A 25,524-nucleotide genomic window follows, 5' to 3' on the forward strand; every position below is an offset into this window, starting at 1 on the left:
TGACTTCCACCTCTACAAGCTAGTAAAATATTAGATAAATGTTTAAATGCAACAAAATGGACACATATACAGAATTTTATTGAAAAACACAGTATTAGTGCATTCACCACTGCAGGCAGAAAAAGCACTAAAATAATGATATGAGATTACCTATCTAATGTATATACCAACTAATCTTCTACCTATCACCTTCTTTTTTACCATTGGTATAAATATAGTACAATGCAACACATAAAATGCACTCCTGACTCAGCTGCTCTATCATGCTACCATCTGAATTTTTACTGTTTTAACAGCTACTAGGAGGATTCTACTTGCTGAAGTTTATATCTGACATAATCAGAAGTGTAGTCTTTTGATCATCACTGGGAGGCATTTCTAAAGAATGATTCATCTGATCTAATCCAGGCATTTAAATTAGGTCTGATCAACTGCCCTCAGAATGTTATCTTTTTCCATTAGCTATAAATAGTTTACACAGTCAACTGAGTTGTAACTACCTATACCTATACCTCCTCCTGACAGAGAAGATAATTACATCTTAAGAGACAAAAAAAAGCTTTAACCCCTGTGGTTCCTAAACTGGTATGATGCCATAACCATATGCCAAAGACACAGTACAAGCAGGATATGACAGAAGACTAGGTGAACTTGCTTCTGCAGGTGGGTTGGACTAGGTGACCTCTAAAGGTCCCTTCCAACCCCTACCATTCTATGATTCTAAGACCATACAAAACTATAAAGTGGCAATACATTTTAACCGTCACAAACTTTAATCTGTCAAAATCAAGAGCACATGGAATCTTTCTATCAACAGTCTCCTGAATCACCTCAAAACAAGAACATGGAACATTTTTTAAGTGGTAATGTTGTAATCTTACAACCACAACAATTATGATATTAAAAGGGGTTAGTATTTAAGTTGCACCAGAGAAGTTGCACAATTAAAAAAAAAATGCATATGAACCTTAAATAACAATAAAAGCTAGAATTTCTGACAAATTCCTTCCACCCCAGACCAGAAAAATGCTTTAGTGATGATCTAGGCTTGACTGTCAAATTGCACCAAGCCACCAAGTCACTTGAATGCCTGAAGAATGCCTGATTTCTTCACACAAATCAGAAGAATGTGATCCAGTAGGTATACTAAGAGGATATCTAGTAGGCACTTCAAAACAACAGAGAGTAACAATTTAACTAAAAACTACAAATTAATAGGTTCAGTGTTTCAAGTATTGTCCAGTTACATGAGCTTTGCTCCAAGTGAGAGACAAATTCAATTCTCTCACCTCAAAAGGACCAAAACCCACACACACCATGTTTCAACAAAGCAGCAAATATGTTTCTCCAGCCAATTGGCAAGGATGCCAAATACAAGGGAAGAAGTCTTGTTTCTATGCCCCTGGCCCATTCACTGGAACTTTTACACAGTAACAATAAAATACCATTTCTGAAAACATGAACATCAGACCTCCTGTCTTTTACAGGGAAAGACAGTAAGGTAGTTCATTCCCCTCCTGGAAGCCACACAGTGGACAACCTACAGTGAAGAATAGTTCTATCAATGCTCTCTGCAAGGCAGCTAAATAGCACATTTTATCAGTAGAAAGATGACCACTCTTCCCCCAACATTGTCAAGTCTTTCAAAGAGTAACATTAAATGAGGAAAATTAGGCACCTAAGTACAGGGAGACATTTACAAGCTATGAATGTTGATCTGCTGCAGGTATCTAATTGAGAGGTACTTTAGCAGTTTCTGAAGACATGTCTCTCCAATGTTTACACCGATGGGTTAAGAAGCCATAGTCTAACTTATGCAGAATATCCTCCCTCCTGCCTTTGTTGCCTGATGTTTCCTCTATTTAGCAGCACCTAACTTTTCTCCAACACTACACAGGAAAAGTAGACCTTTCCCACAACTACAGGTTGATTTTGCTGACACTGACCATCACTACAGCCAAATCCTTCCATAGATATTGTGCTGTTTGAGTGTCTTCCTGTCTTGATATCCACAAACCTTGTCCAGACGGATACGTTTGATTTAATTTATCTCAGGAAGACTGTAAAACATGAAATGTATATATTTTCTCAAATTTAGTTTTCCTTTTTGATGAAAATACAGATATTGAAATGAATAAGACTAGTTTTCAAGCTTTTACTGGCATTTAGGACTTATCATGTTTAGTATGGAATTCAAAAGGATATGACATGCCCTCTTCTGCTAAGGAGAATGACCATACTTAACTACATCCAAAACTTTTGTATATGTAGGAATACTATCTTACCTCTCTCCATTCTTTGTTTCCAATGGCTTGTGTGTACAAAACACAGACTGTGAAAACAAACAAACAAAAAATTTGGTCATTTTCAGGATTTAACATGTTCTTATATTAAGTGAACAGATTTTGTAGTCTGTTTTTGACATTAGTAACTAGGAAAATCAAACAGTAAGATGTTTCCCCTCAGCTTCCAGTATGACTAACCAAATCGGCAACAACATGATCTAGTTGTTGCTGCAATGAGATAATAAATAGGGTGGTTCTAAAATGGGAGGCAACACTTATGTTTGACCTCCAGCAAGTCACTTGAAAATCCTTAGCAGTAAAATTACGTAAAAGCAGGTCTTCATTAAATGTGGAAGTTCTGGCTATTCTAGTTAATCTAATGCATAATTACCCTAAATTATGCCTCCTTCAATAGATGAGAGAATTAAAAACAAATTAATACCCTAATATGTTAAAAGATGGGAAATAAAAGCAGAAAAAGAAAAAACCTACAAACTTCTCAGGTTTTATTTCAAATTATCTATATCTATCTATTTATATGAGTATCTTACATATGTATGTTTTTAAGTAAAACAAACAAAAAAATCAATAGAAAAAGTAATCAATTAAGTTTGTCCATCTAAGCTGTTTTTGAAACACTGAGAACCACAAGCACCACTTTCCTTACAGAGCTGTTTTTCCAGTACAGAATCCACTACACGTTTATCTGCAACATCCATCACAGGAACTGGTGACAGAGGTACACTGATTACAATCAGAGCTTTTAAAACACTGTGATAAGTACAAATCATTTGTACTGAAGGAGTACTATCAACTTTATTTCCTACAAACTTGAACTAGTTATAGCTAACAACCATAATGCAATTTTTACCTGAAATTCCACTACAATCCTTTTCTAAACAACAGAAATGCAGATATTTTAACACATTCTTCCTGACAAATTCTTCCTCCTGTATTCTTCTCCTGTATCCTTATTTTTCAGCAGAAGATTAAAAATAAGAATGTTTAGGGTTGCAGCCTTGAACAATAAAAGTAGAAGCCTGGTTTTGTTCTTAATAAAAAGTCAGTATCACCAACAGACCAAAGCAGAAATGAAGTCAAGCTTCAAATTAAAATTTCTCCTTGCTTGAGAGGTATTTCCTCCATACACACATATATACACAAAAAAGTCCTGTTAGGCAGTAGCAAATAACAGGAAGAACAGAAAAAAACTGAGTTCAATATTTTAGCTGACAAAGAAGTTACAAGTTTACACAATTCAACTTATTTTTAGAAAAAGATGTCTTGAAGAAGAAAAAAAAAAGGCTTTAACAAAAAATTTCAAAATCTTTCTTCAGAGATGTTCGTCTTTCTCCATTTACTCTAAATGAAACCTTGGGCAATCATGCTCCTAGCTTTGGTTCCTACTTAGAGCAGGATGAATTCAAACCAACAAGCCTATTTTTACAGCAGACTCTTGAGTAGATTGCTGAACTGTATTACAGGAAAAATGAATTTAAATGGGAAAATGGGAGAAAACAGAGTGAAATGGAAGCTATCAAATCAGCTACTAAACGGTTTGAAGGTTACTGAATTTCTGACTAACCTTTGCACCTGCCAGGGTAATCCTGAGGGAAAAATGAAATGTTGCCAAAGGAAGTTTCCATAAATAAAAACAAGCAAACATATATTGCCTGAAAATATCCTTAACTGCTAACAGAATCAGGTAAGCTCTCACAAACATTCCTGTCACTTTCCCCATTGGAAACTCTTTTTCAGTTCTGCAATACTATTTTCCACTTTTCAGTAGTGGTTTCCAAGAATGCAAACATCTCATTAATTTCCAAAGCAGATACAATTCTGGGGTTTGTCCATTTGCCAGGAGCTTACCTTTAAATTTTTTATTAGAAATTTCTCATACCTATAGCCTCACTTGAGAAGTGAATGGAAACTAATTTAGAGGAAAAGCCACTCTTCATAGTTAATGTGCACTTTTGACATACAGATATTTGTATTGCCCAGATTTTTCTTGAAGATAATTTTTCATTATTGATATGCTGCTTTATTTTTTTGTACTATATCTTATTCTGTATTAGTGACGATACAGTAGATGAAGTAAGAATTGTGCAATGTAGATGTGGAAAAAAAAGTTAAAAAATAAGAGATTTAATATTGAGGTAAGAAAGTAACAATACAATGTACAATATCCACTACCATCAATTTTTCAGGCAAGAAACATTCTGGAACTATCTTCATGAAGTCAAATAAAAGAACAGCTATAAACAAAAAGACTAAAGAAGATTACCATGGAACTATTTTAGTCTCCCAACATGGGAGACTATAATTTAGAAATGTTAAAAGCATTCCTAACTTCATGCACCTTTTCCCCAGGAAGAAGATGCTTTTCCCATCAAAAGTCTACTGTGAAATCTCTTTCATGAAACTTTTGGTTAAGAATAGACAAACATGATCTCACAGAAGTACTCAAATGTTTCATGATGTTACACGATTCAGTATGACTCAGTTATATCCCATCATGATGTGGTTAAATGTCCTGACACTTGATAGAAGTCTCTGTGTCTCAGACTATTTCCAATGTCAGTAAGCACAATAAATGGTACCATAAGGAAGAAAATCCCAGGCTTAAAAAAAACCAATTTACAAAGATATGGAAGTTTTTAGAGGAGACAACATGACTCAAGACACCATAATCTAAGGACTAGTCAATTAACATCACAGAAGTAATATTAACACTACTAGGAAAAAAAGGAAATTTTTTGTGGTCTCAGTGCCTTGATGTAAGTCCTATAAAGTGTCTGATAGAGGAAATTATACCTGGATTTTAAATCCAAAGTCTCATCACATATAAATACACAGGCACAAAGTTTTTTGGGTAGTCTAGTCATACATTAATAAAACTTATGGGGAAAGTGGGTGTCAATACCTTACATATCTGAAAACATTAATTCATAAACCATTGTATTATTTTGTATCAGGAAAGTCTATGTTTCCCAGAGACAAATTTATTCTGTTTTTCAGCATTTGACTCTTAAGAATAGTGGACATTATGTATTAGCAGGAAAAAGTGCTTATAGTTTATTTAGAAGTTTACTTAGTAGCTTTGAAACACACTTAGAATGACATAGTAAAAATAATAAAAAACTAGTACTCCTCTGGATTTATTAATTTTAGGGAAACAAAGGTTGACTGCTAAATAAAGGACCACGTAGCACAGGAAAGCAATACAAGAATAAAAATAAGAAACTCCAAGTGTAACTTATTTAAATGTAACTTAATATTGTTAAATTATTGTCACTAAGACAATGGAACCCTCACTGATAATGAAGAAAATTAAACATCAAATTTTTAATCCAATTTCACAAATTTGGAATATATGATAAAAAGAAACAATAATGTGCTGTATACTTACTGGGATCCGATTTAGAAAATGTATCTCTGTCCAAAAGATTTCTGTTAAAAAAGTAAAAAAAGGTATAAGAATAATTTATAAAAAATGGTGAAAGATAAGATAAAATTAAAAAGAAATTTAAATTATGTTGACAAGCTAGCAGAATGGTCTGATAACAGGATGTTATTGAACAGTAACAAGAGAGAGCTATTAAACTTAAGCAGGTAGTTTCTGTTAAGTATTAAAGTTCACAGCAAAAAGCACAACACAGCTTCATGCAGCTGGATACACAGCAGTTATGTCAAAATGGTTCAAGACATCACAGTCTTGCTGAATGCAAGTGTGGAATCTTGTGCCTTTGGGGAAAAGCCATACTGAAATAGCTAAAAAAATTACCATTTTAGAGTAATTGCCTGGTCTTCATAATAGCAGTAAACACTCCATTCAAGCCATAATGTTTGGGCACTCCAATTTCTTGCAATGTAAGACAGACATGGAGCCACCAGCACCCAGAGGAAGCATAAATAATCAGAAGTCTACAAAATATATCTATGAGGAAAACACTGCTGCAAATTGAAGCTGGCCTCCATGTAGACAGAGCAAGTAGGAACTGGTTTAACCCTAAACTGACTCGTTTGTACTGCAGGTGCAGAAGTTGAACTTTATTCTATTGTTTTACCATCTTTCATTACCAAATGTGGCCAGATATGACATGAACTTTCCACCATTCCTTCAGCATCACATTAGGTAGCTACAAGTCCTTGTAAGTTCTTTGATCCTGTCCTGGAGTGAGAAGGCTTAAATAACCAGTTTACATCCATTCCAGATTATTATTTTTAATCAGTACAGCCTCATTTTATCTTTCTCATATAGATCTAAATGGTATTATTTTTGTGCTAGTGAACAGTACTGAAAAGTGTATTAATACATTGTTCAACACAGGTGTTCTAAGTGGTTAACTCCGACTTCAACAAGGAAAACATACTGTATTCCTAACTTAGGTACTGCTAGGTCCACATTTCAGAATAAGCAATATGAACAAAAGATAGATGTAAAGAACATTGGGGTCAACTGTTTTATTTAATATAGCCAAAGCAGGCAGTAGTATTAAAATTTATGAATAGACATGAAGCTTGCACATGCAACTTCTTTGGAACTTCTCTAATTCATTCAACAGCGAGATATATATATATATATATATATATGTATTTAATTATACTCAGAGAGACTGTATTCCATTACAACCAAAAATGTGCAAATACAAACTGAAATTATAACAATCCCAGGAAAAATCAGTGATTCCAAGTCTGCATTTGGCAACTACTACAAACCACTTTAAATGACAGCACGGTATGTTTTGCAATATCAGAACTGACATTTCAAAAAGAAAATTGCTGCTTATTCCTCTTTAATTATACATACCTAGATAAAACATTAACTTATAGTAACTAGAATTGGGTTTATTGTTCCCAAAATTAGTTGCTATAAAACCCTAGAATTAGGGTTATATGAAAGAAAGTACATCAGGTCTCCTGTCCTCACCATTAGGATTCCAAGTAGTTGTAATTCCTCATACAAGGATCTTATAATCAGTATATTAATGTTTGCAACTGCAGATTAAGATTAAATAATTTTAAGTACTCTTAAATTGAACTAAAATGCTTTGAATTTTTAAAATATTTCCAACTCTGATTTTGTTTCTGTTTTTTCTTCCACTATTTTCCCATATACATAAGAACACAAAAACCGGCCATACCAGGTACTGTAAAGCTCAGTCTGTCCCACTACTCCTATTCCAGCAGTTGCAAAAAGCAGCCATGATGGGAACAGTGTAAGAACAAGGTAAGAATCTGTAATACTTCCCAAGAACATTCCTGATCACCAACCCCTAGCTGCTCAAGGACTCCTTGAATGAAGAACATTTATACATAGACAGTATCCCAACAGGACTATAAGGGTTCAGATGCCAATGTTTAACATTGTAATTCAGGTCATTAAGTGTCATTAATTTCCAGTTTTGAACCCATAAAGCTGGCAATATCAACAATTAGACCCTTTACACATTTTACCATAAATGGACAACATCTTCAGCAAAGTTTGCAGACATGCTTGATGCTCCAAATCACTAATAACCAGTCAAAATAGTAGCATAAGAACTTAACAAGCTGTTCAGGCAATACAGCCAGTTTTGGAAGGCACTTTGGGACTAGTGCCAACAGCAGGAAAAAAAAAAAAAAAAGTCTGATTTCTCCACCAAATCACCCAACAGCTGATGAGGCTGCTCAATTTCATTTGTGTGTTTTCATCTTGGGGGGAAAATATTCAAAGTGCTCCTTTAAATACATAAAAACTGCATAGCACATAGGTATAGGACAATCTATAACCAAAAGAAATGCTAAAAGCAAAAGAAGAAAGAAAACTGGATGTATTTCTGGAACTTTATGTAGTCTTTATTCCCTTAATATTCAATGGCACCTTCTGCAAAGGCTGTGGGATACAGGGCATATTCCTTTTCCTTTCTCTTGAGGAATGCATTCTCTTTGGTAGTACACTATCTATCTTGTGAAACAGTCCTCAGGAAGCTCACAAACTCAGAAACCAGAAATATCTGAAAATTCTGCTTTTCCTTCCTTATCAAAGCAGCAAGAGAAATAGACTTTTATTTTGAATGAACATGGTGAGTCTTTTTTTTCTATGACCATTAAGCCTTCCAGATAAAAAATGCAAAAAGAAAAGAGAAGGAATTGCTATCAATTCTGAGGAAGAAAATTTAAAAATGAGACATATGCTTTTATCTGGAGAAACGTGCACATCATACCTACAGCAAAGAAGTCTAGGAACATCTGTGCAGAAAACATTCTACCATCAGAAATTCTGAAGGAATTCATTCTGCACCTGCCCATTCTGGAGTTGACCTTCCAAAATGGTTGCAATAGTGGAAATGGCTAAGAGAGAAAACCAAATAGGTGCCATGGCAATAAAGCCTACTTAGTCTAAACTGTAAAGCACAAGAGATATTAGAAATGCTGAGATAAATATTTTATTTTTCTGTATAAAGAGAGCAATTTTCCCAGGAACACTCACACAGTTTCATGAACTCCATAAAGATTTTTCAAAATAACAGCTTCTGACCAGTACTTTTCTTCAAAAATTGTTTCAGAACAGACTACTTCATTTGGAAGGAACCTACAACAGACTTCTAGTCCAACTGTCTGACCACTTCAGGGCTGACCAAAAGCTAAAGCATATTATTAAGGGCATTGTTCAAATGCTGACAGGCTTGGGGTATTTGCCACCTCTCTAGGAAGCCTGTTCCAGTCTTTGACCACCCTCCCGGTAAAGAAATGTTTCTTGACATCAAGTCTTCTGTACTTCAATGTAAAAACATCTCATATGTATAAATCTGATATTCCAAGATTCACTGATCTAGTTAGCAGTGGCAGCAATCATTACAATCTATGTTGCTTTGTACAATCTCATGTACTCTACACGTTACATATACTTTAACAAAGACTGACCCATGTTAAAAAGTAACATTTACTCACTATAATGGCATAGGCTTTGCTTCTATTCTGACTTTATTTTAATACTCAATATCTGAACTTCCTGCTCTGTATTTTTTTCTTTTAAATTTAACCCTTTGTTAAACTCAACTGCTAAGCAGAAATAAATTAAATTGCCCCTTCAGAAAGCACAGAATTGCAGCACTGAAGAACAGAGCACAGTAACCATAGAACTGAATAGTTTAAAATCTATTTCTCAAGTTAAAAAAAAAAAAAACAAACCAAACCTAAACCAACTGTGTTCATATGACTGGAAAAAATACTTATTTATACACTGCTTTCAACAGCTCTGAAATCCGTAATGATAAAAACATGGGTTACTTTAGATGAAGTTGTCAGAATCTCCCCAGGTGTGAAGGTTTTATGTTTATCTTTGTCTTTATACACTTAAGTGCATGCAAAGATTCCTTGGCAGTGAAATAAAGCACTCAGCAGTTTGCGACACAAAAGTTAGTTACCCATGAAAAATTCTTTTACATTTTTAGAAACCATACATTTTCAATATATTATATTCTCATATAAGCATACACTGCTTCTCTCAGTACACTCATATCACTCTATAGGAAGAGGAATTGCCCCATGTTCATTAAACAGTTCATTAAACAAATACATTTCTCTTAATATACAGGGCTCGTGTTTTTCAAGGAAGATCCCGGAAAAAAAGCACATCTTCTCACTTTTTTACTGTGCAGAACAGAATCCATTCTACCACTAATTTCAACCTAACTGTATTACATCCTAGTAGTCACTGTCTCTCAGCCTTAACTGATATTACTGGACTTATAATGGTCAGTCTTTATTAAGATGACAGATGATCCAAAGACTGAAGAGTCCACTTGACTTCTTGCAGAGTAATTCCACAAACAATTTCAGTTGTAGTGCTAGCTTAAGTAGGCAGAATTCTTCCCTAGCTATTTACTCTCTCCTTCTGTATTGTCAGAACACACAAAGAGGCAGCTATTAGCCTCCAGATGTCTAGATTCAAAATGCCATGGACCTAAAAGCACATTATATAATTTCTCAGAATGTTATCTCCTTGTCAAAATAACTGGTTCTCTTAAGAAAGGCTCACAGGTGAGAAGATGGTGGTTCTCCTGACAGGGCAATTAGGATGACCTCTTTCTTTCTGTTCAGATTGTCTCCACTCTTTGTGGCATTAGGATTGTGAAGAAAGAAAACATCTCTCTGATATGCAAGCTCATCCGCAATGACTCTTCTTGTTCTCAAGAAGACAAAGATAATTTTCAGCCTCCCAGTAACTTTCATTATCAATTTAAATATATGTTGGTTCAGAAGCCATTATCTTAAGAGGAAAAGAAAGGGAGAACAAATAAGAAGGGTTAGACCAGCAGAGACAATTCACAGAAAAACTTCTCAGGCTAAATGTACACAAACAGCTTTAGGATGAAACTTCTATTAAAACTGCTGACTACTCCTGGAGGTAAAAAAAAAAATAAAATAAAAACACAAAGGAATTACCAAGTTTATTTATTTAAATGCAGCAATAGATTTGTAGGAATTCTGTGGAAACAGACAGGAAGTACTGGATTGTGAAAAGATGAAGCAGACCTGAGTACAGGCTTGGACATTAAAGAAAGTCCATTTAGGAATATCACAAACTGTTTGAACTCCACTTCAATGACAAACCAATTACTATTTTAAACCACCAGAATAGGACATCTACAATAATGTTTCTAAGGCTGGGCAGGTAAACAGTCTCTGGCTCTGAGCTAGTAGTGACATATTTTGAGAGAATGCACTAGTGACTGCTGATGGTTGAAAGACCTATTCAATCTAGTGTCAACTCAACAGTTCTTTTCAGGTAGTTTCACCCAGCCCATCCAAATCCATACATATGTTGTCCTATTTTTAAACTCATTTCTTTAGGAATGTATAGCTAATACAGTGTTTCATTAGTGTGTAACAAAAAAATTATAGAATCATTTTGATTGAAAAAGATTTTAAAAGTCCAACCATTTATCTAACAATGCCAACCTCATCAATAAACCATGTCACTCAGTCCCACATCTATATGTCTTTTAAATATCTCCAGTGATGTTTATCTCTACCCACCCCCCGCTCCCCGCATAGGCAGGCTATTCCAGTATTTACCAAGCCTCTCAGTGAAGAAGTTTTTTCCTAATAAGCAATCTAAACCTCCTTTGGGACAACTTGAGCCCACTTCCTCTAGTCTTCTCATTCACTATTTGGGAGACCTACACCCACCTCACTACAATCTCCTTTCAGGTAGTTGTAGAGAGCAATGTCTTCCCTCAGCCTCTTTATCTCCAGACTAAACAACTCCAGTTCTCTCAGCTACTCCTTATCAGACTTGTGCTCCAGACCCTTCACCAACTTCATTGCCCTTCTTTGGACATGCTTCAGCACCTCAGTGTCCCTGTTGTACTGAATGCAGTATTGGAGGTGTGGTCTCAGCAGTGCTAAGTACAAGGGGACAATCACTGCCCTGGTCCTGCTGGTTATACTATTTCTGATACAAGCCAGGATGCCATTGGCCTTCTTGGCAACCTGGGCACACTGCTGGCTCATATTCATCTGGCTGCCAACAGCAACACCAGGTCTTTTTCCCCTGGGAAGCTTTCCAGCCACTCACTGATTTTCCAGCTTGTGACCCAAGCGCAGAAGCCAGCACTGAGCCTTGTAAGACCTCATACACTTGGCCTCAGCCGATGAATCCAACCTCTCCAGGTCCCTCTGTAAAGCCTTCCTGTAAAATAGATGTTTTTTGCAGTTTTTTTTTTTAAAACAATCCATTAAAAGATCAAAGAAAACATTTAGAAAGCAAATGTATACCATTAAGGTAATATTTCCTAACCTTTCTCAGCCATTGCAGGGCTGTTGGTGAGTGAGGCACTGCTTAGATGGGCAGAGAATGAAAGAAAATTAGGATAACAACGCTACTACAGAAAGTCTTCATAATGATACATTTAAAGTTTTACACACTGTCTAGTATCTAGCCCTTCTCCTGCTGTCAGACTTGCCTTTATACAACTCTTCTGCAGCCTAAGACTGTTGACTTCAGCTGCGTCAGGGTGTTCAGTGAGCCATTCATTAGCGTTCCGTGTCTTGTTTGAGGAAAAGCATGAAGTTTACAGGAGTGGCAGGGGTGGAGCAGGGTCTCAGAAGGAGCATGATGTTGATGGCTTCCTTCTTCCCACTATTTTTCTAACACACTGTTACACTTTGCTCTTCCTTCATTCCTCTGCAACTCTTTTACACCCAGATTTACTGTATGTGGGGTGATTTACATGAGCTTAGGGCTTGCGCTTTCAGCTCTTTTGGTTTGGCAGAGTTTTCAGCCTGCACTTTGTTACCAACCACTGGTGATCTCTTCACAGCACTCAGGTCCCTAGTAGCATCTTTTGCCCCATCTTTTCATGCTTCTCTACCCTGCATCCTGTGTCTCCACCTACAAGGCCTCTGCTATCACAGCACGCCAGTATTCTTCTGACCACACACTTCAGGGAGAGAAACAAGTAGGTCATTATACATAGAACAGCTACGTGCTGTTCTGGTTTCATACTAGGTGGTGGTAACCTGGCCATTAGAAAATGTAATGTTGCAGCTAAGCAAACCCAAAAGCTCCATGTAGGCAAATACACGTTAAGACAAAACCTGACAAGTCCTGATCCCTTGCACAGTTGGTATCAAACCTGGGGCCTGTTCCCAGCAATCAATTCCTCCAACAAACAAAAATATAATTAAAAAAAAACCATATATTTGTGTACCAGGACCCCTAGAAAGCTGCTGGTTAAGACTTTCAGACTGACAAACAAAAGGAAAGGCAAAAATTCTTAAGTATTATATTTTGTTTCTCTGTGTAAGAAACTTGAAATTAAATTATCTTCATTACTGAGAATAGGAGTTGCTTAATTCCATTTAATCCATTCATTAATATTATATTTCTGCATCAACTGTGAGGTGGAAAAAAACTGATTAAAATGAGGTATGGGCAGTCAATTATACTTCTGTTGAATCAACCATGATAGAGTTTATGCTGCCTTTACACACATTATGCCTGGTGTGGAAGTACAAGAAATGTAGAACCTATCCAGAAAGATAATGAAGACAGACTGCCTGATTGAGCATAAAGTCTAGCAGAGCAATACTATCTTACCAAACTTTCTGAATTACTAAAGGGGCCCTGTACTGTATCAATATTTTAAAACACTTTTACCATCTTTCAGATAACCATGTTATCTTTGATACACTACTAGAAGTCATAATATGATAAACTACAGCTTCACTTTCCTATAGATACTAAAAAATTACTCTCCGGAAGATAATTCTGATAACTCCTCATTCAGTAAGTAAACATTAACATGAAGCATGGAAAAACTCTTGGCCCTTCTTGTAAGATAAGGGTTCTTAAAGGCTGTGGCTCAACCAAGAGACTCTAGGAAAAAAACCCTAGGCTAGTCTACACGGTAAGCATGCAGGGCAGAAATCACACTGTACAGATCACAACGAAAAGTGAAAAACTCAAGAGCCCTCTGAATCATGTTAAACTTCTTATGTTTACACACAGCATAAAGATATATCATAACCATCATCTACTTGTGTTCTCATCATTAAACATATTTTTCAGTCAACAACATACTAACTGCACCAACAGTAGGGAAGATGGGAACAGAACATGAAGTTTTTCCAAGATATAATGAGATCAGAGTCAGTGAAGAACATCACTGTAGAGATAGATACAGGGCGACAGACACAGAGCCTGAAGCTTATCTCAAGCTCACATGCGGCCACAAGTGTACACAACACAACTAGTATGTGAAGATTCGAGTCTAGACATAGGCCTAAACATCAGTATGTGTTGCAAATATCCCTTTTTTGGAAGGACAACCTTTGCACTGGAAAACAGAAGTGGAGAAAATGAGCAGCCTATATTCTCTCCTCCATACCAATTGGAGGGCCAAGGTCTTGATCCTTCACCACATGACAATCATGCAAAATTATACCAGGCTGCAACAAATAAAGATCACAGAGGAGGTGACAGTGAAATCTTCATCAGACCATGGATGCCCATCAGCTACAGGGCATAGAGGGAGATGGCTACTGGAACAACAGATTCAGGCAGCAGTGGACTACTACAAACACCAGGGGATTCTCTGGGGTGATACATTTGAGTTGTTATGCACATTAGCTCTGGTTCTTGAGCCAAAGAATACAGATTAAAAAAACCCTCCAAAACAAAACCCTGAGGTTTGGAAATCTACACCTTACAAGAGTTAGAAAAGGATTGTGAGCTTTTGTTTGATAGGTCAGTGAGGGGTAATAACTAAAAAGAATTAAATTCTTGTTTTTCTGGCATTTCTAGAACTACAGGCAAAGCTGGCATTCAAGAAGCCATGGGAATCTTATGAAAAAAGTCTTTAGTCATAAAGAAAATCCAGAAAGAGCATCATCTGGTTTCCAAAATATTTCTGGATTTTATAATTTTCATGGACAATTTCTTGTCCCATGAGATGCACTTCTCCTAAAGGCTGCCTGATATGCCTCTGAAGCTAAACAGGATGGATGGCTTGCAGAATATGACGTAGTGCAATGCCACTTGCATAGCACTAGAACCTGGCTGATTTTGTTACATTGATGGTATGGGCATGCAGGTCAAATTAACTTGGAAAGTGATGACAGAGAAACCATGCAGAATTAAAAGCTAAGTGAAGAGAAGCTGTATCTTTACTGCATAAAAAGCCAGACAGATAGAAAGATAGAAAATCATCTAGAGTCACAAATTTACTTCTTTTGGCACTGTTTGAACTGCTTCACTGACCACCAAAACACACCACTTGTAGAAAGTGGAAGAAGTTTCCATATTTCTTGAAATGAAAACAAGCAAAAAGAAAAGAAAAAAAATCTAGGAAGAAAGAATAGTTCACAGTTGATGTAAACTAGTGACCAACTAGTTCCACTCAAGCGGAAACTACTGTCCTGACCCAAACCATTTTAAAAGCACTTCAGTCCAGGTGTTAAGGAATACACAACTGGTCATTATTAAAGAATTTTTCTGAATTCTCTGAACATTGCCTTTTGCTCTTGCTATATTTCACAATTTCATTTAACACTATTTTCAAGAGCTTTAGCCTCTGAAAGTGTTTACAGATGAATCAAAAGTGTTAATCATTAAACTCTGCCTCAATGTCATTCATATTACACTCAATTTTGAAGCACTACTTTGTAACCAAAAGCTGTCATTCCAGCCTACAAAGAAGGAAGGAATCCCCACTGAAATTCTCATCCTTCTGTGTTTGACATGAAAATATATCAGGATGTGAAACTATTTTTTTCAAACAAGAAAATTAAGCAGTTTTAACAAAACAGACTTATCTTCTGAAAATACCTACAGAGAAATTAACATGGTAAACTACACATTGAAATTAGTTAGAAGCAAGGTAACTAAGGTCAGAATTCATTGACTAAGCCATATGTCTACATTTCTTAACAACCATCTGACAGATTCTCAAATCACTGCAAAGCTAAGGTTTGAAGAAAATATTGCAGGTATATACAAACAATAACCCGGAATGAAGGAAACTGCCATTATAACTGAACTGGGTCAAATCTGTCATAAGTGTCTTGTCATGGTGACAGGTTATTTGAGGAACCTAAAAGTAATACATAAAGTCCTGGAAAGGTTCTACACATAGCGCACGCCCTTCACATGACTAGAGTTTTCTGTGGTTGTTGCCAGTGAACTTTGCAGAGCTGAGCAAGTAGTACATCAGGGTGTTCACGTCAGCCAAGGGACTGTCTCAGTATTTGGAATTCAGTCCTACCCTATTTCTTATTGTCTCAGCCTTCTTTGGAAACACATCCATGGTAAAATATCAAATCATACTTTACTTACTAAGGAAATGGGGAGAGTGGTGTGACAAGTTTAGAGTATTGCTGTTCTGTCCTCAGAGTAGCGTTAACAGCAGCAACTCCTGGGCAGCCAGCCACATTAGAAAATGGAGCAAGAGGTTATAGCACAAACTTTGTCTCATTTCCCATCAGGAAACAATACTAACAGTTCAAATCATGTGTCAGAAGCTGCCAGCTTTGCTGGTGAAAGGCACTGCTGCTCTACAACTACTAGGGAATACTTAAGGAAGCTGCAAAACATGAATGTAGATATGAATAGCCCAGAAATAAAAATACATGTAGACCTATAATTGGAAAGTCTCTGTGCTTCGGGGGAGAAAAAGGAGGATTTTTTAAACGCTAATAAACAAACTATGGCCAAATAAATGTCGAGGTAGAAAACTACGCGCGCCCGGTTCTGTGTTAGAGGTTGGAGGTTTTTTAATTCACGGGCAGCAGCGTTACGGTAAAACGCAACGAAGTAACACGCCCGGTTTCGTAACAGTTTTGCAAGAGAGTCTGAACAATCCACGGAAGCACCATTCCGGGCAGGAGCTCGCTTGGTCCGCACCGCGGCACACGGGACAGCTCCCGAAGTTAAACACCGCGCTCTGCGCGCACGGGCGCCGCGGCTCCCGCACCGAGAGAGGCTCGGGAAAGGTTTCGGGCGGCAGCGGCAGCTGCCAGTTTCGGCCAAGCCCACAGCTGCCCGCAGGCGCGGCGGGAGCCGGCGCTTGCCCCGCAGGATCCGCGGACACAGCCAGCGGGCTGCAGCGGGCGGGCGGGCAGCCCCGGCTCTGCCCCAGGCGAAGCATTTACAACTTGCCCGCAGCAGGAACACTCGCCGAGGGCAGGAGGGAGAAGCGCCTCGCACAATTTCGGGCATGTGGAGGGCACCCCTGCACCCAGACGCTGCCCCTTCTCCTCCGCTCTGCGCTGACAAGCCCGGAGCGAGAGGCTCCCTGCCCCGGAAAACCACGGGGAGCAGCCCGCTCGCCCGCCCCCTCCAACACCCCAAGGCGAGCGGACAGGGCAGCTCTGAGCCACTGCCGTACCTGCAGGACACGGAGAGCTCCACCTTGGTGGCCGGGATGCTGGAGCTGAGCACGTTAAAATCCCCCACGGACGCCATGTTCGGAAACCCACCACTTCTGCCCGGCTCCTGCCACCCCGCCGGCTTCTCCAGCGCGAACATGGGGCAGCGGACGGAGGCAAGAGGCAGGGAGAGAGGCGGGAAGGGAGGGGAAGGGGCGGCGCCAGACGGCCCGTCCGCAGCCGGACCCCGCCCGTGGCGCGGAGCCCCGGCCCGCACCGCCGCCCGTGGGCTGCCACCGCCGCCTGAGGCGGCACCGGGCCGCTGACGTCACCGCGGGCGGGAGCCGCGCGTGACCGCCCCAGCCCGCGGGGTGCCCGACGGCCGTCCCGCGCCGGAGCGGAGCGGTGGCGGCGGCCGCAGGCGGGCTCGGCGGCGCCCGAAGGGACTCAGCGTACCGGAGGTCCCCGGGGAGGAAGAGGCGGTGGGTCTGGCGCGACTCCAGAGGGCGTGGGAGGGGAAGGGCCCCGGTGGAAGCGCGCCCAGGGGCAGTCCCGCGCCTCCCCCGTCTCTTCTTCCCGCACGGAAACTCCGGTCCCGCGGGCTGGCCGGGGAATTTCCAGCTTCCCGGTCCGTGAGTCAGCGGCCCCGCACGCCCCGGGCAGCTGCCGGCGGCTCCGCGCGCGCGGCTCGGGAGGGCTCCGCGCCGCCAGGGGGCGCGGCAGCGGGGCCGGGCCGGGGCGCACGGGCGGCGGTGCCCGCTGGTCCCGGCGCGGCGGGAGCGCGACCGCAGACCCCGCACACGACGAGACCCGTAAATGCTCTTACAAGACACTTGAGCGTGTTTATAACTGATGCGTTCAGTGACACGCTGAAAAACGAGAACTTCGCACTCTCCGGCACTTGGGCTGGTCTTTTTTTTTAAGACCGTCGCACTGAATCCGTTCGTAATAAATCACAATAATCCTAAAAGTTCCGTCATCGTGTTTCTCATGTACTTAATTAGTATCCGTTATCGTGGCACTTAAGGAGCCCCCAGGACTCATTCCTTATCACAGTAGTTTGATGAGATGGGGCGGTGCTACCATCCCCATGTCACGCATGGGCACGGGCATATTAATGCCGTGTCTGTAGCAGCATATGTAGGGCAGGTCATCACCTCAATTCCTGTCCAGAATTCCTCTACTCCTCTTGCTGTTTATGGTTCTGCATATAGAAATAAAGGAGTTTCATGTGTTAATTTACAGAAGATAAATGTAACTCTAAAGCCACAAACCTTGTCAGCAAACAATAATTGTGCATTTAATTTGTAAATGCTTGCTGGTGTTGAGGTTCATGCAAGATCTCAGGTAGTACATCAAAATAACATTGGACAGAAAACTTGAATGTGGCCACCTGGTTAGTTCCTGCCCAACGATTAAGCAGTGGGAATATAGAAGAGTAACACAGTATATCTACAGGATATACATGCCCTGTGTGCAGTACACATCTGAAATGTAACTTCAGTGTCAGTAACTCAAGGAAGATACCACTGGTATTTACATAAACTTCTGACTTCACACTCTACTTCTAATCTTCTGCCTATGTTTTCAGAACAGGATCACCTGAAGTCTCTTCCTTGTCTTTTGACTGTTGTTGAATACAACGTTCACCAAAGTATTTCCTCTTAAACCAACATGTCAGAAGATTTTGGTACACCCAAGGGATCACATACCTTCAGAAGTATTCCAGGTGTGTCTGCAGGCAGCCAAAGCAGTAAGCTCACAGCTGAACTTAGGGTAGTGTGAAGTAATGGGTAGCAACCAATGGTGTCTTGAGCAGCTAATGCCAAGTACAAATAGGCTACCAGATGACTGAAAACTAAAGATGAAACTCTTTTCAGCATGATAATACTGTTCCTCACTCCTTTATAATCTACTGTAAGAATCCAAACCTAATCAGTGGAGGAGAACTTCCCTTGACCTGCTGGCCACACTCTTTTTTGTGCATCCCAGGATGCCATTGGCCTTCTTGGCCACGAGGGCACATTGCTGGCTCATGGTTAGTTTATTGTCAACCAGTACTCCCAGGTCTCTCTCCTCAGAGCTGCTCCCCAGCCTGTACTGGTGCATGGGGTTGTTCCTCTGCCCAACTCTCAAGCCGGTTGAGATCCTGCTGAATGGCAGCACAGCCTTCTGGGGAATCAGCCAGTCCTCCCTGTTTGGTGTCATCAGGGAACCTGCTGACATGACTCTCATCATGTCTATGATTCTATGTTTACCAAGACACAGCTGTTTTGTCTTAGGGTACATACAAAGCTCTCAAGCACTGTGATTTATGTGGAAGAGAGAGAAATTAAAAACTAAACTGAGAGGTAGTTAAAAAGATGTGCACCTGTGGGGCTAAATATACATTATTGTCATTCCAGAGAGGCACATTGTATTTGCTCATTCTTAAATGGCACTGACATGTGGAGTCTGGAACGGTGCCTAAGTAATAGGACAGTATCTGGAATTTACATACAAAATAGCGATTGAATTACAGTGCAAAAGAAACATAAAGGCTGCGCGCTGTAAGGGCTTTGCTGACATTTGCATGAGATCATGGACTCGGCAAATATTTTGCAGTGGAAAGCGAGACATATTTTCCTCTCTTTCTTTTGTGATTGTTACTTTATTATTGTCAGCTGTTGCTAATTATCAGATATCTGCATAGCTTGTTTCAGTGTGTGCAACCTAATTTAAAGGAATGAAGCATATATATTGCAGGAGTTACAGCATAAACTATGAACAGACTACAGATTCCAGAATAGCTCTAATGTGTAACACTGAGTGATTACTTCAAAACATCACTGCTTCCAGGTTTCAGCAGTATAATTGAACCCGAATGCCACAGGATGCAAACATTGATTACTCTCTTCCACCCACTCGGCTTTCTGCCTTGTCTATCGTTAATCAGACATCTCGAGAAAAGAAGTTTTATGATTCAATCTTTGCACTCCTAAAAAAACCCACCAAAAAAACCTCAGCACAGACTATTCTGTACGAAGTTAAAGAACTGGAAAGGTAATCTAGTCTTCTGTAAATGTGAAAGAATATGTGGATGAGTATAGGAGGGAGTCAACTTCAGCTTTATTGGAACAAAACAACTGTAATAACACAATACCATTTTCATGACAAACAAAGCTTACTAAGTGCGTATTTGTGATGAACATACTCTGGCTTTTCCTTAAGTATTTGTTCTATAATTCTATTTACTTGCATCTACTTTTTTTTAATCTGACTGCTGTCAAACTGTTTCTTTCAAAAGCCTGAACAGTGGAGTGAACTTAGCCATAACTTGGCCCCTTCTGACAGCTGAACCTAGCATATAAACAATGCCACTATCCCAGTATACACTGCAGTTTGAGAATTGTATCTTTCTTTGTGACCTGATCTAGGTGAAGCTGCTTCTGCAGGGGGGTTGGACTAGATGATCTCTAAAGATCCCTTCCAACCCCTACCATTCTATGATTCCATGATTCTATGGTTCTTTCCTGCCTTGGATTACTATACTTAGCTTCCTCATTGCTAATGTTGATTTTTTTAATCCGTTGACCAAAGACAAGGCATTTAGTGTTTGCTAGGACAAGTGGAACTGTGAGCAAGCCCCATGAATCCACAGACTTTAAAAACCATCTGTGATTCAACATGCTGATGCTTCAACATTTAATGCCTTTATTCTTCTAGTGTGAATTATCTCCTGTAACTCTATGATTTTGTAATGCATTTTCAAAACACACAGTGATGAAACTCCGTTTTTGTGATAGTAAAGTCTAAAGGAGGTGTCTCAGAGATTAGAAAAAAATCTCAGCTCCTTCAGTGTTTTCACTTTAAGTATTAGTTCTTCAAGGGCTTATGTCTGCAGTCTCACAGGTGTCAAGGAGAACCTATTCTTCAATGAAAAAGCATCTAGACCCATGTTTCAAAGCCTTTGAAACCTATCCTTGCTATCTGGAGGAGAAAAGAGCACGTTGTCACCATAGCATAGGCATGAGGAAGTTAGTGAGTCATCAAGTGCAGAGATAGCTAATAATCTCACCTTTTCCTCTACCATGACAAAGTTAGTCATGTATTTCTCCATATTCCTCTCTACTGATTCCATGCAGAATAAAATCACAAAGTATAAACACCAGTTCTCCTCTCTAAAGACACAAAGGACAGCTATCCAACAAATGCTCTTATCTCATTACATTATACTTATCTATACCAGAACTGGCTGTGTTGTCCATCAAAACACCTTTAACACTACATACATTTTCCTGGATTATTTAAAATTTTCCTCAAGTCTGATCCAGGCTAGAAGAGACAGATAGTCATCAGCACAACCATAAGGCTCCTTCCTTCCATATTCTAAAGAAAGCATTGTTCATAGGATCAGCACAGCCACTACAGGTTAAACAGCATCAGTTCCTGACACAGTTTTCATTTTTTTCAAAGAGCTCTTCAAAACGGCAAAGACCTCTGAAGCCCTCCGAGAGTCATCCAGGAGGTGTAATGAAATCCATTTCATGGCTTACACTTAGTACTGCATAGTAAAGTCTCTACATCCATGAACAGAAGAATTTTAGGTCTACTGAGCATTTTTTGTGGCTCTCATCACAGTGAAGCATGTAGCACACTGAGAGCTGCCTTACAATCACAATTGCTGGTCCTCATGAGGGACTTCAACCACTCTGATATTTGCTGGCAAAGCCACACAGCCAAGCACACACAGCTGAATGTTGATGAAAATTTCCTGTCACAAGTGGTCAAGGAGCCAACAAGGAAATGTATGCTTCTGGACTTTGTGCTAGTAAATAAATAAGGTTTGGTTGGGGATGTGAAGGTTGGAGGCAAGCTTGGCTGCAGTGACCATGAGATGGTGGATTTCAAGATCCTATGTGGAAGAATCAGGGCTCCAAGCCGGGTTGTGACCCTGGATTTCAGGCGAGCTGACTTTGGCCTCTTTAAAGATCTACTTGGAAGAATCTCGTGGGATAAGATCCTTGATGGTAGATGTGCCCAAGAGAGCTGGTTGATCTTCAAGCAACCACTTCCTCCAATCCCAAGATCAACGTGTGTCTCCACAAGTAGAAAATCAGCATGAGGAGGCAAGAGGCCTACACAGATGAAAAAAGAAGTACTGGAACTACTCAAGAAGAAATAAATCTATGTAAGGTCAAAAAAGGGCCTGGTTGCTTGGGAACTTGGGAACATCTCCAGAGTATGCAGGGATGAAACCAGGAAGGCCAAAGCCCTTTTGGAGTTAAACCTGGCAAAGGAAGTAAAGGAAAACAAGACGGGCTTTTTCAAATACACCACCAGAAAAAGATTAGGGGAAATGTGAACCTGCTGATGAATGAGGAGAGTGTCTGGGTGTCTGAGGATGCAGAGAAGGTGGAACTACTGAATGTCTTCTTTGCTTCAGACTTTACTGCCAAAGCTGGCCCTCAGGAAGGCCAGTCCCTGGAGGATAGTAGGATAATCTGGAGAACAGAAGACTTTCCTTTGGCAGATGAGGATGAGGTTAGAGACCTGTTGGGCAACATTAACACCCATAAATCTATGGGACTTGATGGGATGCACCCACGAGTGCTGAGGGAGCTGGTCAATGTTATTGTTAAGCCACTCTCCATTATTTTCAATCAATCATGGAGTTCTGGTGAGGTGCCTGAGGACTGGAGAAGGGCCAATGTCACTCCAGTCTACAAAAAGGGCAAAAAGGACAACCCAGGAAACTACAGGATGGTCAGCCTCACCTCCATCCCTGGAAAGGTGGTGGAACAATTCATCCTGGATGCCATCTCAAAATATATGAAGGAAAAGATGGTTATTGGGAGACTCAACACAGATTCACCAAGGGGAAATCCTGCTTGACCAACGTGATAGCCTTCTATGAGAGTATAACTGGCTGGCTAGATGAAGCGAAAGTAGTTGATGTCATCTACCTTGACTTCAGCAAGGCTTTTGACACCGTCTCCTATTACATTCTCATCAAAAAGCTCAGGCAGTGTGGCTTGGATGAGTGGACAGTGAGGTAGAGGTAGATCGAGAATTGCTTGAATGACAGAGCCCAGAGGGTGGTGATCAATGGCACACAGTCAAGTTGGAGGCCTCTGGCCACTGGGGTTCCACAGGGTTCTGGGGCCAGTCTTGTTCAACATCTTCATCAACAACCTGGATGAGGGGACAGAGTGTACCCTCAGAAGGTTCCCTGATGACACCAAACTGGGAGGACTGGCTGATTCCCCAGAAGGCTGTGCTGCCATTCAGCAGGATCTCAATGAGCTTGACAGTTGGGCGGAGAGGAACCTCATGAGGTTCAACAAGGGAAAGTGCAGAGTCTTGAACCTCAGGAGGAACAACCCCATGCACCAGTGCAGGCTGGGGATTGACCTGCTGGAGAGCAGCTCTGCAGAGAGAGACTGGGCAGTCCTGGTTGATAACAAACCAAGGCCCATGACATCTTGGGATGCATAAAGAAGAGTGTGGCCAGCAGGTCAAGGGAGGTTCTGCTCCCCCTCTGCTCTGCCCTGGTGAGGCCTCATCTGGAGTCCTGTGTCCAGTTTTGGGCTCCCCAGCTCAAGAGGGACAGGGAACTTTTAAAGAGAATCCAGTGCAGGACCGCCAAGATGATCAGGGAACTGGAGCATTTTTCTTATGAGGAAAGGCTGCAGGATCTGGGATTGTTCAGCCTAAAGAAGAAGAGACTGAGGGGGAACCTCATTAATACTTACAAGTATTTGAAAAGTGTATGTCAAGACAATGGGTCGACACTTTTTTCTGTAGTGTCCAGTGATAGGACAAGAGGTAATGGACAAAAACTGGAACACAAAAAGTTCCACTTAAGAAAAATCTATTTTACTGTTCAGGTGAGGGATCCCTGGCACAGGCTGCCCAGGGAGGGTGTGGAGTCTCCTTCTCTGGAAGTTTTCAAAAGCCACCTGGACACATTCCTGTGTGACCTGATCTACGTGGACCTGCTTCTGCAGGGCGTTTGGACTAGATAATCTTTACAGGTTCTTTCCAATCCCTACCGTTCTGTGACTTGGGAGTATTTTTAGTAGTCAATAAAGTCAGATTACAGTTCAGGTTTAGTTTTAAGGGCAAGGAATCAAGCTGATTAAGTCTTTTTGAATGAAGAAATATTATTCATACACCTTCAATTGAGCCAAGGGTCAGACTGATCTCATTGCTGAACAGGTTGCCAAAAAATATAAGAATGCCATTTTTCTAGAAAGACAACTCATCACTAGGTCATGGAAGCAGATAATTTCAGGTGCTGCTAAAGTATGAGTGTTTAATATGGCAGCAAGGATGGTGCCAAAATGATTGTTCGTATACAGTTTGCCTCCAAAACTTTAAATAATAATGTTCTTTTCAATGAAAATAAGATCAGTCAGCCTTAAAACAAAACCTCAGCTGAGCACTTAAGGAAGGTATTTTAATTTCAGCAGAAGAAATGTACTTCTTCCTCTTTAGTCAATTCCTGTGTTTGTGGACTATTCTTGACAATTGGAAGTATTCTTTTCTATCCTTCCCTGCCATGCCTACTAACTTCTAAGCCTCTTGTATTTCTAACAAATATCATCTGATCTGCAGGAAATATGTGAGTGTTAGAAATCTTTTAGGAATAATATACTTTGCAGTTTCTTTCTCTGCCTAATCTCTACCTACATGTTTTTCCTCAGCCTGCTTCCAGAGTGTCCATAAAATCACTGCTACCGTTAGCAATACATCTTTGAAGGCAAAGTCTTCATATTTAAAACTTACTTTGTGAATTGGCTGATGCAGAAGAAATTAGCACATTCCACCTCTACAGATAATAGGTATATTCTCCTGTTATTTTCTTCATTGCAACTAAAGTCAAACCCATTTATTTTAGGAAAACTATCATTATAGCAATTCTGAACCCAAGAGCAGAAATACCCAAATTGCTACATTTGAGCCATCCTCCTCCATCACTCAGGTTGTGCTTTTCCTTATTCATGCACATGACTGCATGTATTTCATAATAACATAAAGCAGACATCAGCTCACCGTGTTTCAGGCATGGAAGAAATCAGTATTTCTGCCAAAATAGGCACAGATTTAACCTTTGAGAGCAGACCCCACCACAGATTCCATCAGGGAGCACCAATTGCTGATCTATTTTCTACTCGTAAATATTCAGAGAAACACACACATGCTGAGGGTGATAACCTGGACTAGTCTGAGTAAGTGTTGGATCCACTGCCTTTGATAGTCACACACTAAAACACATAAATATATAACCTCTATGATATATTAGGTTTGTGTATCATTTCAGCTTCCCAGAAGGATTCCAGTGAAGTGAGAATATATAGTGACTTCCATATATTCTAACTAGTCAGCAAGAAGCAAACAG

At 40.1% G+C, this 25,524-nt stretch overlaps 1 protein-coding gene across 2 annotated transcripts in view; it reads right to left on the minus strand.

Moving 5' to 3' along the window:
- The window catches only part of CPNE8 (copine 8), a 99,864-nt gene extending 82,423 nt beyond the window's left edge, over positions 1 to 17,441 (minus strand). For both annotated transcript variants that reach the window (XR_009820884.1, XM_062018579.1), the window contains exons 1-3: positions 17,162 to 17,441; positions 5,695 to 5,735; positions 2,286 to 2,332 (exon numbers count right to left, since the gene is read on the minus strand). Coding sequence is in view for 1 of the 2 variants with exons in the window: in XM_062018579.1 (XP_061874563.1) it covers positions 2,286 to 2,332; positions 5,695 to 5,735; positions 17,162 to 17,301 (228 nt within the window). In the remaining variant the exon portion in view is untranslated. The remainder of the gene's footprint in view (positions 1 to 2,285; positions 2,333 to 5,694; positions 5,736 to 17,161) is intronic.
- Positions 17,442 to 25,524: the final 8,083 nt, after the last annotated feature.

Source organism: Colius striatus, chromosome 1 (assembly GCF_028858725.1).
Source record: "Colius striatus isolate bColStr4 chromosome 1, bColStr4.1.hap1, whole genome shotgun sequence".
Taxonomy (NCBI): domain Eukaryota; kingdom Metazoa; phylum Chordata; class Aves; order Coliiformes; family Coliidae; genus Colius; species Colius striatus.